Raw genomic sequence first — 14707 nt, 5'->3', positions numbered from 1 at the left:
CCATGTTAATATGGAGGGAAAGATTATATACTGTCAACAAATATCCTAATGTGGAGGGAAAGATTATATACTGTCAACAAAAGCCATGTTAATATATATATATATATATATATATATATATATATATATATATATATATATATATTATTTTATGTAATTTTATTTATTTCTAAGTAATTAATAATTACTTATGATTAAATGGACGCGCCTCGTCCCATCGTCACCTCGTCGGCAACTTGATTGATTGCTTTATGATTCGGGCAACTAATTTTTCCCTCTCGTTTTGGGTATGTTTTGAGTCACGGAAGAAACCATCGATCTCAAGCTTGAGCTTCACTGCCTTTTGCCACCGTGGCATAGGGCTAGGGTTCTCAGCGTCGGCTGTGGATCGACGGGGAAGGGAGATGGAGCGACGAGCTGCGGCGCTGGCTCGTCATCAATGGAGACGCGGCCGGGGATCCTACTCATCGGCTCCTCCAACGTTGGCAAGCGAACCCTGCTCTACCGTCAGTACCATCCGATCCTGCCTCTCTGGGCTTTTTGGTAACCATATGTATATCTTCTTTTGTTGTTGTGAATTGTCCACGTTCGATCTTTGTCCCAGCTTATGTAATTGATCATAAAATGTTCTTTTCTTGCTTCGTTTCCTTCCGTTACTACGAAAATTGTGGTGAAATTTCTCGTCTTTTTGGTTATCCGAAAAGCCGAGGTAGAATTGTTTAGACAAATGTAAATGATTTGCACCTTATACACAACCTTCCATCTTTGAAAATCTTGATTGTGCCTCTGCGTGTTATGATAGTACATGGAAGGTTCGATTACTGAAAATAATACATATTAATTTAGAATAAAATAGTTAATGTCTCAGTATGTCTGCGATTCTGTCTCATCATAATTAGATCATGATTGCTTTGACAGATAAATAAGTGGAGTATTTTTATGGGTATTCATAGAGGGAATGGCTTTATGATCAACTCATTCTGTGAAATAACAGAATGTCCATGTGACCATGTCTTTACTGTTTAAGTTTTTTCTTTGTATTTTTGAGATGTAAGACTGTCCTCATGTTTCATATCAAGATAGTTTGCTTCACCTCAGTGTATATTAGTCTTTCAGTGTGAGAAAGTATACTTTATGTTAAGAATTTAAATCTTGATCCAATACTGGTTTTAGTGACTGGTCAAACCGATATGGTTTCAGTACATCAGGCAGTATACCGACCGGTACCACCTTGTATATAAGGTGGTAAGAATTTATACTTTGTACGGCTTTCCATATTGTTAATTCTCCTGGTGCTTTTCGACAATATTGAAGTCCCAAAGTTCCATATTACCATGTGAAGTTTCAAATGAATTTACATGTCATTGTGGTTGATTATTTACTTCAAAGGTTGTAAAGTAGCTTGAGGGATTCGATTATTTTCTCATCTTTCTTGTGTCATAGTGGGTGATGTTTTCATTGACTGCAGGACTGCTTTTGATTGATTTTCCAGACACATCCGACCTATCAACAGGGATCCTTTGTCTAGGGTATGTAATATGCATGCCATTGGCAACCTATGCCACTTTGTTGTCGTCACATGAAATTGTTGATGGTAATATGTTCATTTGGTGCATACTTTACTTTTTATGGTTTGATTATTTTGCCAGGGTGGGCAATTGGAAAATATTACACTGCTGATCTCTCTATATGGACAGTCTATCTAGATGAACAGTTCTCATTTAGATCAATGCCTATTTATAAGCAGTTGGATGCCTTAGTGATGGTTTTTGACATGAGTGATGTTCGAAACTCTCCCTCTGCTTTTTGATTCTTCTGATCTGGTTTGTCTTTACTTCTATGGTCTTGATTAGATTGTTATCTGAATTTAGACTATGTTTTTGACCTACTGTAGTCCTTTTTTTTTTTTTTAATGCATGTTCGAATTGTCAATATAATTATTACAAATTAGTGTAAAGCATGCATGAAATTTACTATAAGTGATTTTATTCTTCTCCTCTTGTTTAGTCTGCAGGAATCTTCTTTTACTGCCCTCCAAGGGTGGGTTGCAAAAACTGATATTACAAATTTGGAATAATACTGTGCATAGGAAACAAAGCAGATCTTGTGACTGGTCACTGTGCCCATACAGAGTATAGAACACACATGCAGAAACTTTGAAAGTCCAATGGTGATCCAGACGCAGAGTATGTGAATTACAGGATTGATGAGACTGAAGCTTGTAGCTTACTGGGGCATGAAAAGAAACCATCTCTGGAAATTAGAAAGTGATATCTAGACTGGTGCATCAATCATAATATAGAATATATAGAATCTTGTGCCTTGATGATAAATGTAAATTTCCCTCCTTTCCTTCTTAAACTCAAGTATTTTCTATGTTAATGTTTTTTTCGTGTTTATCCCATATTTAGCTTAATAAGTTGGTTGTACTTAGGTGTTGCATATCATTCACTACAGTTGATATTGAAGTTGACATTTTTTTTTTCTCTGCAGCTTTAGTTTGATGCTGTTTATTTTCTGTATCTACTTGTGGTTAGAAATCATAATTAACAAGAGAGGTGCATATTTGCAGGGTGAACCTCACTTGTACAAGAGAAATGCAAATTCTACCAACTCATTTCCGGTGCCCTCATGTGCCTCTTTTTCGGATTTTTCATCTGTAATTATATCAAGCTACGATATATGGATTGTGAATCGTAGGATTAGCTATGGAACATTTTTAGCACTTCAACTTCCTTTATGACTGAAGAGAATATGTTACTCGTCTGATTGACCTAAACATTTCATAAGTTTTTCCTTCAAACTTCTAAAAGCAAGGTTTAACTGGTTTCTACCTTGTGCTTGTTTATGTCTGTAACATTTCTGTCACATTAAATAGTAATATGGTAATAGTGTCTTACAATGTGTCCATTGACAGGTCTTTTGGTTGATGGTGATATCCAAGGGATAGATCGGCTGTATGGAGCTCTTTCTGCTCATATGTGGCCTGGAATGATACTGAAATCTGGAAATAAGACAACAAGTCCCTCCCTAGTTGAGAAAGGAGGTGAAAGACCTAACCTCATGATTATTTATATCTGGTACAACTTGTTCTAACCTAAATCTTAAATGCTATTGGCATTTGCTATTAGATTCGTTGTAGTCATATCGAAGGCTGATTCTGAAGCAGATTGCTATTCAGCTTTCATATATTTATTCCTTATTCTTTTATCTCCTACTTATCATTCTTGAATTGAATCCTTCCTGTTCGTCAGCTAGGATGTTTCTCTGACCATTTCAGCATATTTTTTTTCTTGTAAGAACTAATTTAAATTCTTTGTTTCTTGTTTTCGTTTCCTTGCCTATGACAGTTCACAGATGGATGAGATCAAATATGAGTCTTTATCTCATGGTTTTTGACAAGGAGTGGGGAAAATATATTGATGCAGTTATAACAAGAATACCCAATGAACCAGAGGCCAAGATCAATAAAGACCAATAACATGAAATATCTGATATTCATGGAGCAAAAATTGAAACTTCATCAGCCATTCCTCTATGTGGTGTATCTAGTGCTTTTCTGAGTAATCTTGCATCATAAATGGGAATTAAAGATGAACCTGATACAGGAAACAACATAGTTGAGAACCGAGAGAAGAATGAGGAAGAACATCTATAGAACAAAAACCGAGATCAAATTTTGAGCAAGAGGAGCTTGAATCTGATGTAGTCAACACCACCAAGTTGGATGAGGACGCATATGATGGTCTGGCTGATCTGCAAAGGCTAACGTATGAGATTGGTAACATTCACGACAACTTTAGGCTGATGCCTGATTCTCAAAGGAGAGAAATGGATCCAAAGCTAGCCATGAAGACGGCTGCCATGTTTGGAGGATGAAGATGGCTTGTGGTGTTGCGGGAGATCCTAAATGTTGATGTTCTCATGATGGTTTTCCGATAGGCTGTAAATGTGGATGGTCTTTGGTTTTCAAGACAACTAACACGAGATCAAAACTTATGGTGCTGAGGCTACCTACTGCAGCTGATACGCCAGGCACCTTCCGGTGATTAGTTTGTGAAGAGGTCTTATTAAAGCTTGTCGATATCTCATTCGAGTTGTTTGGTTCCTTGTAAGTAGATGATGCATTATGTCTTAAATCTTCTTCACAAGTGTATTCAGCATTATACGTTATCGTAATGTGGAATAAGCAGCTTAAGCAAGTTTCTGTCGAGATAATAACATGATGGAAGCTATAAACATTATTACATCACGGAAGTTTAGAATCCTTTGTCGCCCTTTTTACAATGGTTTGTAAGGAGTAAATAAAGCTCATTACATATCTTCGCCACGATTCATGTAAAGTAAAGCTTTTAGCAACCTGTCGAATGAACCGAGTAAATCCTTACAAGGAAACAATGGCCATTAAAAGGAAACAATGGCCACAGAAGGGAGAAGAGTCACAAGAGATATATGTATCAGGCAACCTGTTTAAGTTTCACAGATAGACATGGAGAGATCCAGATTAACTCTGTCACCACCAGAGTAGCTCGAGTGGTCAGTGAAGTCTCTGCTGGAGGAAGAAGAGCATGCACAACTGGCTCCACTGTTCAACGATAAGGACAGCGACAGAGAGCAATCGTTAGCTTCCTCGCTCTCCACATACTCATTGTTATGTGATGGTGGTTTGCATGACAGGCATCCACTCCCACAGATCTGTTTGGTGATGAACTTGTTTGCAGGCATGAGATAATGATCATTTCTTATGGTGGCCTGAGAAGATTAAGATGGAATTATATCATCTGAATCAGTGCAACTCTGAAGTAGTTGAAGGATACCAACACATCACGATAGTTTGCTTAATATAAAGAGGAAAATTAAAGCAAATGCACGAGAGAGAGAGAGAGAGAGAGAGAGAGAGAGATTTATGTCAATACCACATTTTGGTTGTTCAAAGTAGACATTTATAGAACCTCGTCCAAAGAGATCGATATAGTTCAGTCAAAGTATTCATCTCTACCTGTTTGCCTACGGTTTATTGAATCACAGACTTATGGATGTGCGGAAAAGCTAAATAATGCAAGAATTAAGTGGTTTAGCTTCCAAATGAATCATGCAAGTTCCAAATGCAGCTCTGTACACTTGGCACATGATGAAGTAGACAACCAAAGGAGCAGTAAAGCTAAAACAGTGGAAAAGGAGGAAAAAGATGCTTTATATAGACAAGAAGATCAGCAGGTGAATGCAGGTTCTACCTCACAATTTTGATCTACCTTAGAAGGATCACATCCGTCCACCATGTATCTGAAAGCTGTAAGCTTGGAGAAGTGGTTCTCAGCCCGGGCAGTTTCTCTTTGCCAGCTGAGACCTTCCTTTGCTCCCCTCTCCACAGTTAAGTCTTGCATGTAATGATCAACCGAGTACGGGGAGGTATCCACAGTCAAGTCTTGCACACCTTTCGAACTGGTTTGTGTATCCAATCTAATCCTATTGATACAGTAAACAAAAGGAATGGGGAAAGGATTAGCAAAAGGTGAGGTAGGAGTGTGTTGAGAAGAAACTTGGATGTTGTCTCTATATGTTGCTAACATGACTGATAGCAAGTGGAGATGAAGCTGCTTGTAAGTTGCCAACCGTTTTAAAGGGGAAAGAGGAGAGTACAGAAGGTGCGACTGGAACTCCTCGGTGGGGACTGAAGCGTGGCAAGGGCCAAGACCAAGTTGCTCACCAGCAACTCTGTCATTCCCTGGGTTTGAGTGCTTTCTTTCATGCAAATCTGATGAGAAATAAGATAAAGCATTAGAGTTTCCTTGATTGAGATCATATCTTCCTTCCATTTGAAAGAACTAGCAGTCATCATGATGAAACTTACAGAGAGCTAAGAGGCAAAAGATTGAAATGAATGAAAAAGGTGACATGCACGGTTGCAGCCACAATTAACTTTCTGTCAGCAGAGAAGGAAAACCAGAAGCAAATGGAATAATATGGGGTAGGAAAAGGATTGCTCTTTGTTCTATGCAATAGTCTTTCTTCATGACAATGAAGTGCTTAGATGCTGCATCAACTTTCTGTGGAGAACATGCAGACAACTGCACTAATGTCCTCATGAGTAGCATAATGGGTTGAAAGAAACTTAGATGGCAGCTTCATGATTGAAGAAAAAGAAAGCATGTAAACACAGATATGAATTGAAGAGAACCATTTACATACCTTGCTTGCCTACTTCGTTCCTCGTGCTTCTGTACATCTGATTGAAACCACACCATCACTTAAACAGTGGCATGGAGAAAACGAAACAAGTAATAGGTAACCACAGGAAACAGTAGAAGCAGGGAAACCTGGAGATGGCTCTTAACATGGGATATAGTTAGTCCTCCAACATCCATCAACTGGAGCACAAGCTTAGGTGTTGCCTCTGCTTGCGGTATCAGAAAGCAAACAATGAGATAACGCAATAAGTAACACAAACTCAACCTCATAGAAGCCAATCAACTATGGTTTGATATGGGAAATGGATATGGAGAGAAGCAGATTCATACTCTCTTGGCCACCGAGCCTTTGAATGGCATGAACAAAGCAGTGGTGCAGTTCAGACGTCCATCTCATCCGAGGAACTTTAGATCGAATGTATTGTCTCACAGCTCCATTCCTTCCACAGTTCCCCATCTCCCTTCCTGCAGCTATAGCCTTTTATTCAGCTCCAACAATCTCTCTCTTAACTAGCTGAGAGATTCTAGAGATAAAACTCCTGTCAAGCTGCATTGTACAACAAAACTCAAAACATTGCTCTTTCTCCAGTGTCTGATGTAAAGGCCTTCACCTTTTAGCTGCTTCAGCTACATGGGACCTCTAAATATCATTCGGACAGTCTTGGATCAACGAAACACTCGATGATGTGGGAAGCTAATCACCAGAACAATTCATCACAAATAGGACGCAATCACTGAAGTGAAAGAAGCTGGTATGATGAAAGATCGAGAGAGAGTGAGAACGGACAAAAGCCTCTCGCTGGCCTTTCTCTGATCCATTTCAATATTCCTCTACCTGTACAGGTAGGAATTCGCACATCATCACCTTCTCCTAATTATTACAGTCGTCCACAGCTTTTTGACTCTCCAGAGAGTGGAGAGCGACACCGGAGCAAAAGGTATACATTCTCATAGAAAAGAGCACAAGAAAACAGCTACAGAATCTCTGAGCACAGGATTTCTTCATCGCACTCCAGCCTTACTTTTGAAGTCTTTTCCGAGCTGCCTTCCCACATCAAAAACTCTATTTTCTCCCGTTCTTTGTGTTATACTTTGATATGTTCCAGCATTAAGATGAATGGGTACATCTCTTGGCATTCCTCGGCAATATTTTCTCTTTCTTTCTTCCATGCCAAACGTGTAGTCTTACGAGAGAAGTAAGCACGATATGGACAAGTCTTCAGCTGGTGTAGACAAACAGTCACCATGCATGGTGTTTTCTTAGTGCGAGTTAGGCCTTTCTCAAATCAATCGGCATCACTGCCAACCCTTTGAAGTAGGACAAAGCTCATAGAACTAAGACAGGAAGGGTTTGTGGAGACATGTATTCAAAGACATTGAAAACTTCAAAGCCTAGTCAGTCAGCTAAATAGCTGCGAAAGTTCTTCCTGCCTTCGTCCAGAATTTAGCAGACCTAACAAAGAAAAGGCAGAACTTGTGTGAGGGCCTAGGAACTTGTAGGGCTTCTAGGTGGAAGAAAAGGCGAAAGGGAAACGTAGCACAATGGTAAAGAGTTGGAGCGACTTCAACTTGGATATTCTAAGCTTGCAACTACATGGGAGACAGCTTGAAATGTTAAGACGATGAAGAGGATAAGTTTGCTCCAGAGAAAAAGATAAATTGCAGTTGCCCATTAAGAGAATCTAGTAGTGTGCCTAACTCAGAATTATACAGTGAGTGCTGATATCTTTTAGTTTTCAGCATAGCAAATTGAATGAGAAGCTTAGTACGGCTACTACTACCACTAGATATGGAACAACCAGCTTGAGGTAAACATCCAGACAAGTAAAAAGTAAAAATACTACGAGTCCAGAATTGTCACCGTCATATTATTTCAGTTCGTCCTGTCTCCATTTATAGGGTGGCAGAAGGAATGATGAGAATTCCTGCATATGGAATGATGATGGCGAGGAAGGCAAAGCGATCCAAATTCGTGATAATTATTCATTGTCCTCTTCGGACGAATTCCACAGCATCCGAGAAAGAAACAAAAGAGCAATTTGGCAAAGACAGCAGAGGAGTGCACGGAGCGACTCCAAAATCTCTCAATCAGAGGACTGAATGGCCTATTAGTGTGCCGAGCCTTTTGACCCCTTGCCTGAATAGTCCAATTCTTTGAGAGCCCCCTTCTTGTCACTCTTTACTCTTTCTTGCACTGAGGAATAGTTGTGAGTCATTGTTGTGATGCAGTGAAATAGACCACGTTTCTGAGAAGCTGTCAAATCCTTAATGCAGTGCCGTGAAACCTGTTGTTGCATGAGAGAGAGAGAGAGAGAGAGTGGTGTCCTGTTGCCTCCGAGATCCTACTCACCTGATCGACCCTCGCGGATCATGGCGGTAACCTCACCGACTCTGTGCCTCGGCAAGCGTGGTAAGTACGGGAACTCCCAAAATGGTGGGCCAAAAGGTCCTGAAGGGATCACCAGCCGCCATCATTGCGTGGTGTTCAAGTTGAAGAACCAAGAACACTAATCAATGGCTTCACGGTCTGTTGGCGGAGAGAGAGAACGTTGTAAAGGACGCCATGAAGACCCCATGACCCCACAGGGAGAGTGAATGCATGCAAAGCCCCCTTCGGTCCATCTTCAAGGCAATCATGGCTTCTCATTGCACACGCCACCTCTCCTTCCTCCATAGCAAGGTTACCCGGGAAACGGTTTGGTCACTCTTACCTTCGGCCGACACAAGTAGACAGACTCGTTGTCTCTCACTTACACCAAATATATAATAACCGAGATTATCATTGATAAGTCACTATAATTATGGTCAAAATACTTACAAATCCCTATTTAAACACTGACTTTTCTTAATGACACTAATTTTCCTTGTAAACATCTGAATCAGGCTGAGCCAACTCTCCTCCTGCCTTGATCGTTCTCAATTCCATCCTGTAGATAATATTTGATACAGGAATAACAGCATAAAAATGTTTTTTTTCCAGAATATTCCTGGAAGCATTATATATCGATTTTCACAGTTCCAGTTGAAAATGATTGTACCTGCTCTTATTTTTCCAAACCAAAATTTCATCAGCTATCTCCTTTAATCTAAATTGGCTCCCTTCATCGTATCCACATATTCCCTTTCTTCCTACTTTGTATACACACACATATCTAGTAACATGTAAATTTGTTTCATCAACCATCAATTTATTGAGTGTTCAGGATTATAATGTTGCATCACTTAAGTATGACTAATACTGTTGTTAAGTTATCAAATGAGATATCGACACGTCAGCAAAGGAATTCCTTATTTTAACTGAAAATAAAGATTCTCACACTGAGAAGGATAATAAAATCAACTCAAGTTCAAAGACACTTTGGTGAGACAACCACTGTTTCTTTGAGTGGCGTCATTGAACATCAAAAGCGCATGAATCCCAGCTATGACTCCTGATTTCCTGTCAAGAAAAAAAAAGAGAAATGTTTGTTAGAGCAAATGGCAAAAAATTTATAATCTTAAAAATGGAATATGCAATTTTAAGAAAGATGACAATCTTGAAGTTCCAAGATGCAACCATGTTAAAATTAATCTTGTCAACTCAAGGCATACGAAAACAGCAAACACTAATTAGTGATGCAATGCCTGCAACAAGTCAATACAAAAACAGCCTACTACAAGTAGCCTACAACTAAAGATGACCTACCAAATGCCAGCCTAATGTGAAATAATTTTGGGAGGCATGTATGAGGAGGAATTAGATGCTCGACTCCTTGACTAGCCTGTATATCCTAGACTAAACCATAATGCAAATTAGCAATATCATAAACATTGAGATGCATCAGACTATTTGATGCAAAGGATAGCAGTCAAAGCTGATGCCCCAAGATGGTACATCTTTTCAAAATTGACTCGATGGTAATTGTACATATTAAGTTATAAATTATGATTCTATCAACTTCAAATCTGCCACACATGACGATTACTAGAGGACATTTACAAAGTTGCCTGTGATATATTGACACTTCATCTTCCTCCTGATGAGATTTTCATTCGTGATGTTCTCTTCTTAAGGTCAGTCTCCTTCCATTATGGCTGGCCGATAGTCTGTAGTTATACTTGTTCATGTTCATACCTGATGCTGTAAGTTAGGCTTAACAATGGTATGTCACCTTAACAAAGGTACGTCACTGTTGCTATTTGATAACAGTGAGTAGCTCATATTGTAGTTTAGACGGTATATCCACAGACTAATCTAGCATGAAAAAGATCACAAACCACAGATCCAGGATATAACATCATTAAGATTAGAACTAGATCAAATCCCTCAAGAACACCAGGCTCATCTCAAAACTCAGTCAAATCATTATGAAATCCATTAAAATAAATGAGAATGCCTAGAAACCTCATGAATGGCAATTCAAATCTATAATGGTGCTCAGCCATTATAGTCCCAACAAACAGCTGCCAGTTAGAGATGATCAATTCATAGAAGTTAAGCAAGAGACAATCATGATTTAGTGATGAGTACCAACTCATCCATGCAGCATAGAAAGGGGAAAAATTTTGGAGGCCACAACACATTTCCTCCTTGTGAAGCTTCCATGCTATGCACTGATGCTTTTGGCAGCAGCAATCAACCTTGGATTGAAGATCCATTGATTGGTTGCAGCAGATTGCACCTACTGGTTGTTCCCTTGGCTGTGGGCTATTGCCATGTCCTGCTGAGAATCAGCCTAAAAAGCCGTCCACTGGTGATAGCGGCTTTGACAGATCAGCCAGCCTAAGGACTGCCTTGCACAGCGATGTAGTAGATTAAAGAAATGGAGTTAGGGCCCTAATATTTCTTAATTCTTACCTATTTGCATCCAGCTCTTTCGTTGATTTGGGGAAGAAGGAAATCATGAAATATTAAATAAAGAATTAACAGGAGCTCATGTAAATGGTAGACTTGCTTATGTATTAAATATCCTATAGGATTTTCTTTTTTTGGGTGGGGGGTAGAAAGAAGAAAGGGGTGGGCAGTTTGCAAAAGTAGCTAGCAAATGTGTAGGTTAGGAGAGTGGAGACGACAGACTTCTACCAACACTCCATATTGAAAAAAAAATTTCATCTCGATTATTAGTTGGTTTTGGAGAGTGGGGACATAAATACATAACATTCATGAAAAATCTTTTACTTTTAGTTTTTCAAATCATTAAGTACCTTGGTTCTAATCACACCAAAAGTTCATTGACAAGAAAACAATATCAATTTCAACTGAATTCCAAACAGAATGATGAACCATATAATTTATTATTGCTCCATCATAAACATCTCAATAGCATTAATGCATCTTTGTTTGTTGGAGATGAAGAATAGGAAATCTCAAATGCCATCCTTAAGATGTTTTTTGTTTCTTCTATGAAGTTATGAACACATGCATACATGAAGAAATGTGAATATAATATCATTAAGCTGTTGCAAAGTATAGTTGTTCCCTAATACAAATTACAAAAGTTGATATGATCAATGTTTCAAAGAAGTGTATGTTGCAACCACCCAACATTAAGAGTGTATGTCATTTAATGAATGGAATGAGTATAGGCAGCTTGGAAATAACTATAAATAAATAAAATTTAATATATAGAACAATTTGTGCAAAGTACATATGATTTAGGATGTTTAAAAAATTTTATTGAGTCACTTAGAACTACAAACTTAATTATATGTTCACAATAAACTCAAAATCCATACTTAGACATGAATAAGATACAATAAGTCGGTTGCCAAGATGACCATTAAAGAGATGATGACCATGCACCATGTTTCTGGTCTGAAGCAGAAAATACACTTAGGCATCAGATTATACTACCCTTAAATGTTTGGCCAAAGATGATTCATAAAGAGTGCGATCTGGAGGAGTTCTAGAAATATATACATTAAAAAGTCAATCTTGTCGATATTGTTATATTTTCTTACTTAGATGATTTTATTTATAACATAATGATTCTTTTATTTTCTTATGTCGATTGTATTAATAATCACACAATGATTTTTATTTTCCCTGGCCTTTTACTTGTGTGGTTACAAGAAGTCTAAAAAATAAAACCAGACTTTTTCAATATTGACAACTAAGCAGGAATCCGTCCTTCCAATGAATGCTGTCTTTCTCAAAAGTCACATAGAAGCAAGGTTTTAATACTAGTTAGACAGGTATGTACCACTGATATTTACCAGTCTAGTCAAGTCTCAGTATTGAAATATATAGCTCGATACTAACTGGTATTCAATCTTTTTCTATTTAGTTTTCCTTTTTTTTTCATCTTTTTCCTCTCTTCCTCCATTCAACTTGTTCCGCACCACATCAATATTCTGGTTTACATATGATCTAGTCAACCAATAACATTCCGGCAAAAAAATCAACTAGTCTGCGTAAATTTGGTGACCACTTTGTATATTGCCTTCACCTCATGCACTACAATTGTACATCAAGTTCTGTAATGACTAAAGTAATTTCCTAGACTTGTAATTCATCAGGAGATACCTTGCCAACATATCTTAAAACACTCAAATTCCACTTAATCAACATATGCCAGTACAACACCAAGCTTCCCTACTTACCACTTTATGAGCACAAGGATATTGGTGTCTCAAATGCTTGATATCCTCCTCAACAAAGAAACATATAGCCCCAACTTCTAGAGCTCAAATACCAACCTCTAGAGTTAAAATATGATACTAACATGAGAAAACCCTGAAGCACATGAAGTAACCCACATCATAACACATGCCATTCACAAATTTGCTCACATTTATAACAACTTAAAAGCCATAGATATGAAATAAACATTGTTGGCAAGGCAAAAAAACGAAAAAGAAAAAAAGTTTCAACCCAAGTTGTTAGTAATACATGTCATATGTACCAGATTATAGTTCTTTCTTGATATAAAACTATTAAGACTTCACATGTTTGTCAGTAGATTCGTTAATCTTCTGATAGAAACTCACACTAGACCCTCAAATTATTTTATCAAATTTCTATCTCCTACAGACTTTGATATGCAGAACCATGAAAAACTATAGGTTCGGAGTGTCCTCTTTATATTTATCTTTTTCCAGCTTTTTGCTTGCTGTCCGACCATCCAAGGCATATGCACAGACAAGACATGAATGTCTATCTGGCTCATCCACAGCTAGAATATGTCTATTAAGGTTAGAAGATTTGACAAGGGAAATGGATGATAAGTCGCATTCACAAGATTATGCAGCTTTATGAACAAGTAACTTATAGCATAATATCTTTAGTCGTGTCATGTCATTTTTTGCAACGAAAGCTCTTGCCCTAACAAACTAATTAGCAATTTACAATGTGAACAAAAGTAATCACGACACTAACAGAAACCATAAGAACCAAGAAATGCATTAAAACCCTTATCCATGGCAATGAAAGAAAAGAAACCCCGAAAAGTAACAGCTTCCCACAATTAGGTCATCTGGTCATACATTAAAACCAGAAAAAAAAATTGACACTATAATAAGATAAGACAAATCTTTCTAAAGCCAATTATTGTCTTAACCAGCGAAAAATTAAATTTTGAAATCCATAAGAAAATACCAAAACCTACCTTAAGAAGAGGCATAGGTCGTATAAATGGTCACACCCTTTTCATAGATCTAAGGAACAATTAATCAGCATTTCTGAATTCAAGAATCATCCAATCTTTACTAGAGGAATATCAAAAAGAGGGACAGATCATCAAAACTAAATCCTGATTAGAAAGAACCGAAGCAACAAAATTCTTAAACCCCCATCAAGTTCCAATTTTTATCCCCAAAAGAGGGGCATATATTCAAAACTAAATTGTAAGAACCAAAGAACCAATATTCCAAAACCCCAAAGTCGAACCTTGAACCAAAAAGCCATGCAATTAGATCAATCGGAAGTTTAAAAGAAGAGGGATGTGAGACGGAGGCTAACCATCACGTAGGAGAAGGGGGAAGAAGAGGATCAGGCGTTGGCGGGGGAGGGAATAAGCGGGATGCCGGCGCCGTTGCCCTGCCGCTGCTCCGCCTTCTTCTTTTCCTCGAGTGCACGGATCTTCTGCATCTGGAGCATGCGTTCCATGACAAGCTCGTACTCGCACTTCTCGTAGGTGTGGCGCTCGGACTCGCACTTCCAGGGCAGGAAGAACTCCGCGGAGCGGCACTTGTTGAGGGGGATGAGGAGGTGGGCACACTGGTCGCGGTAGGAGAGGGGCACCCGGTTCTCCACCAACTCCTGCTGCGTCGCGATCATCGGCTTCGACGAACCCAGCGTCACTTCCTCTTCCGACATTGCTCGCTCGCTCGCTCTGGCTCTATCGATCTCTCTAGTCCAGCGTTTAGCCCTCGGCGGAGGCGCAGTTATTGTCTTTTATTTTGTGGCGAGAACTCTGTTGGATTAAATCCAATGTTTCTGACTTTTCCTGTTGTGTGTGGATCCTCTCCAATTCGACCTCTAAATTAGACGGTCCAATTGTCACATCAGAGCCGATCATTCCCGTGGTCCCCACCATAAT

The 14707-nt window shown here is 38.7% G+C and overlaps 2 protein-coding genes and 1 pseudogene across 7 annotated transcripts; 1 reads left to right on the top strand and 2 right to left on the bottom strand.

The window, feature by feature from the left end:
• Positions 1–297: 297 nt before the first annotated feature.
• Positions 298–4077, top strand: LOC103976318 (uncharacterized; annotated as a pseudogene).
• Positions 4078–4223: 146 nt separating this feature from the next.
• Positions 4224–7284, bottom strand: LOC103976319 (myb family transcription factor MOF1). Of its 6 annotated transcripts, none has more exons than XM_065139063.1 (7): positions 6747–7283; positions 6519–6659; positions 6318–6394; positions 6190–6226; positions 5569–5755; positions 5235–5466; positions 4224–4752 (listed from the first exon to the last, which is right to left on the bottom strand). In XM_065139063.1, exons 2-7 carry the CDS (start codon positions 6643–6645, stop codon positions 4471–4473), a joined length of 942 nt encoding a protein of 313 aa, XP_064995135.1. In that variant the 5' UTR covers positions 6646–6659; positions 6747–7283; the 3' UTR covers positions 4224–4470. The 6 variants fall into 6 exon arrangements, with proteins under 6 accessions (XP_064995135.1, XP_064995134.1, XP_064995133.1 ...); XM_065139062.1 differs by having other exon boundaries at positions 6519–6702; positions 6800–7283; XM_065139061.1 differs by having other exon boundaries at positions 6519–6735; positions 6800–7282.
• A 2176-nt stretch (positions 7285–9460) lies between these two features.
• Positions 9461–14558, bottom strand: LOC135631842 (NADH dehydrogenase [ubiquinone] 1 beta subcomplex subunit 7-like). Its single transcript, XM_065139824.1, has 2 exons — positions 14128–14558; positions 9461–9627 (listed from the first exon to the last, which is right to left on the bottom strand). The coding sequence occupies exon 1, from the start codon at positions 14482–14484 to the stop codon at positions 14158–14160; it is 327 nt and encodes a 108-aa protein (XP_064995896.1). The 5' UTR covers positions 14485–14558; the 3' UTR covers positions 9461–9627; positions 14128–14157.
• Between the last annotated feature and the right edge of the window lie 149 nt (positions 14559–14707).

The sequence above is a fragment of the Musa acuminata genome, chromosome BXJ3-2, assembly GCF_036884655.1.
Source record: "Musa acuminata AAA Group cultivar baxijiao chromosome BXJ3-2, Cavendish_Baxijiao_AAA, whole genome shotgun sequence".
Taxonomy (NCBI): Eukaryota; Viridiplantae; Streptophyta; class Magnoliopsida; order Zingiberales; family Musaceae; genus Musa; species Musa acuminata.
The sequence above is the reverse complement of the archived record's forward strand: the minus strand, read 5'-3'. Positions and strand labels throughout refer to the sequence as shown.

Coding starts and splice junctions, on each gene's coding strand:
- LOC103976319 (XM_065139063.1), bottom strand. CDS start 6,645: ATGGGGAACTGTGGAAGGAATGGAGCTGTGAGACAATACATTCGATCT. Junction 6,395..6,518: donor AAGGCTCGGTGGCCAAGAGA/GTATGAATCTGC, acceptor TACCGCAAGCAG/AGGCAACACCTAAGCTTGTG. Junction 5,467..5,568: donor CTCCACTTGCTATCAGTCAT/GTTAGCAACATA, acceptor CTGTATCAATAG/GATTAGATTGGATACACAAA.
- LOC135631842 (XM_065139824.1), bottom strand. CDS start 14,484: ATGTCGGAAGAGGAAGTGACGCTGGGTTCGTCGAAGCCGATGATCGCG.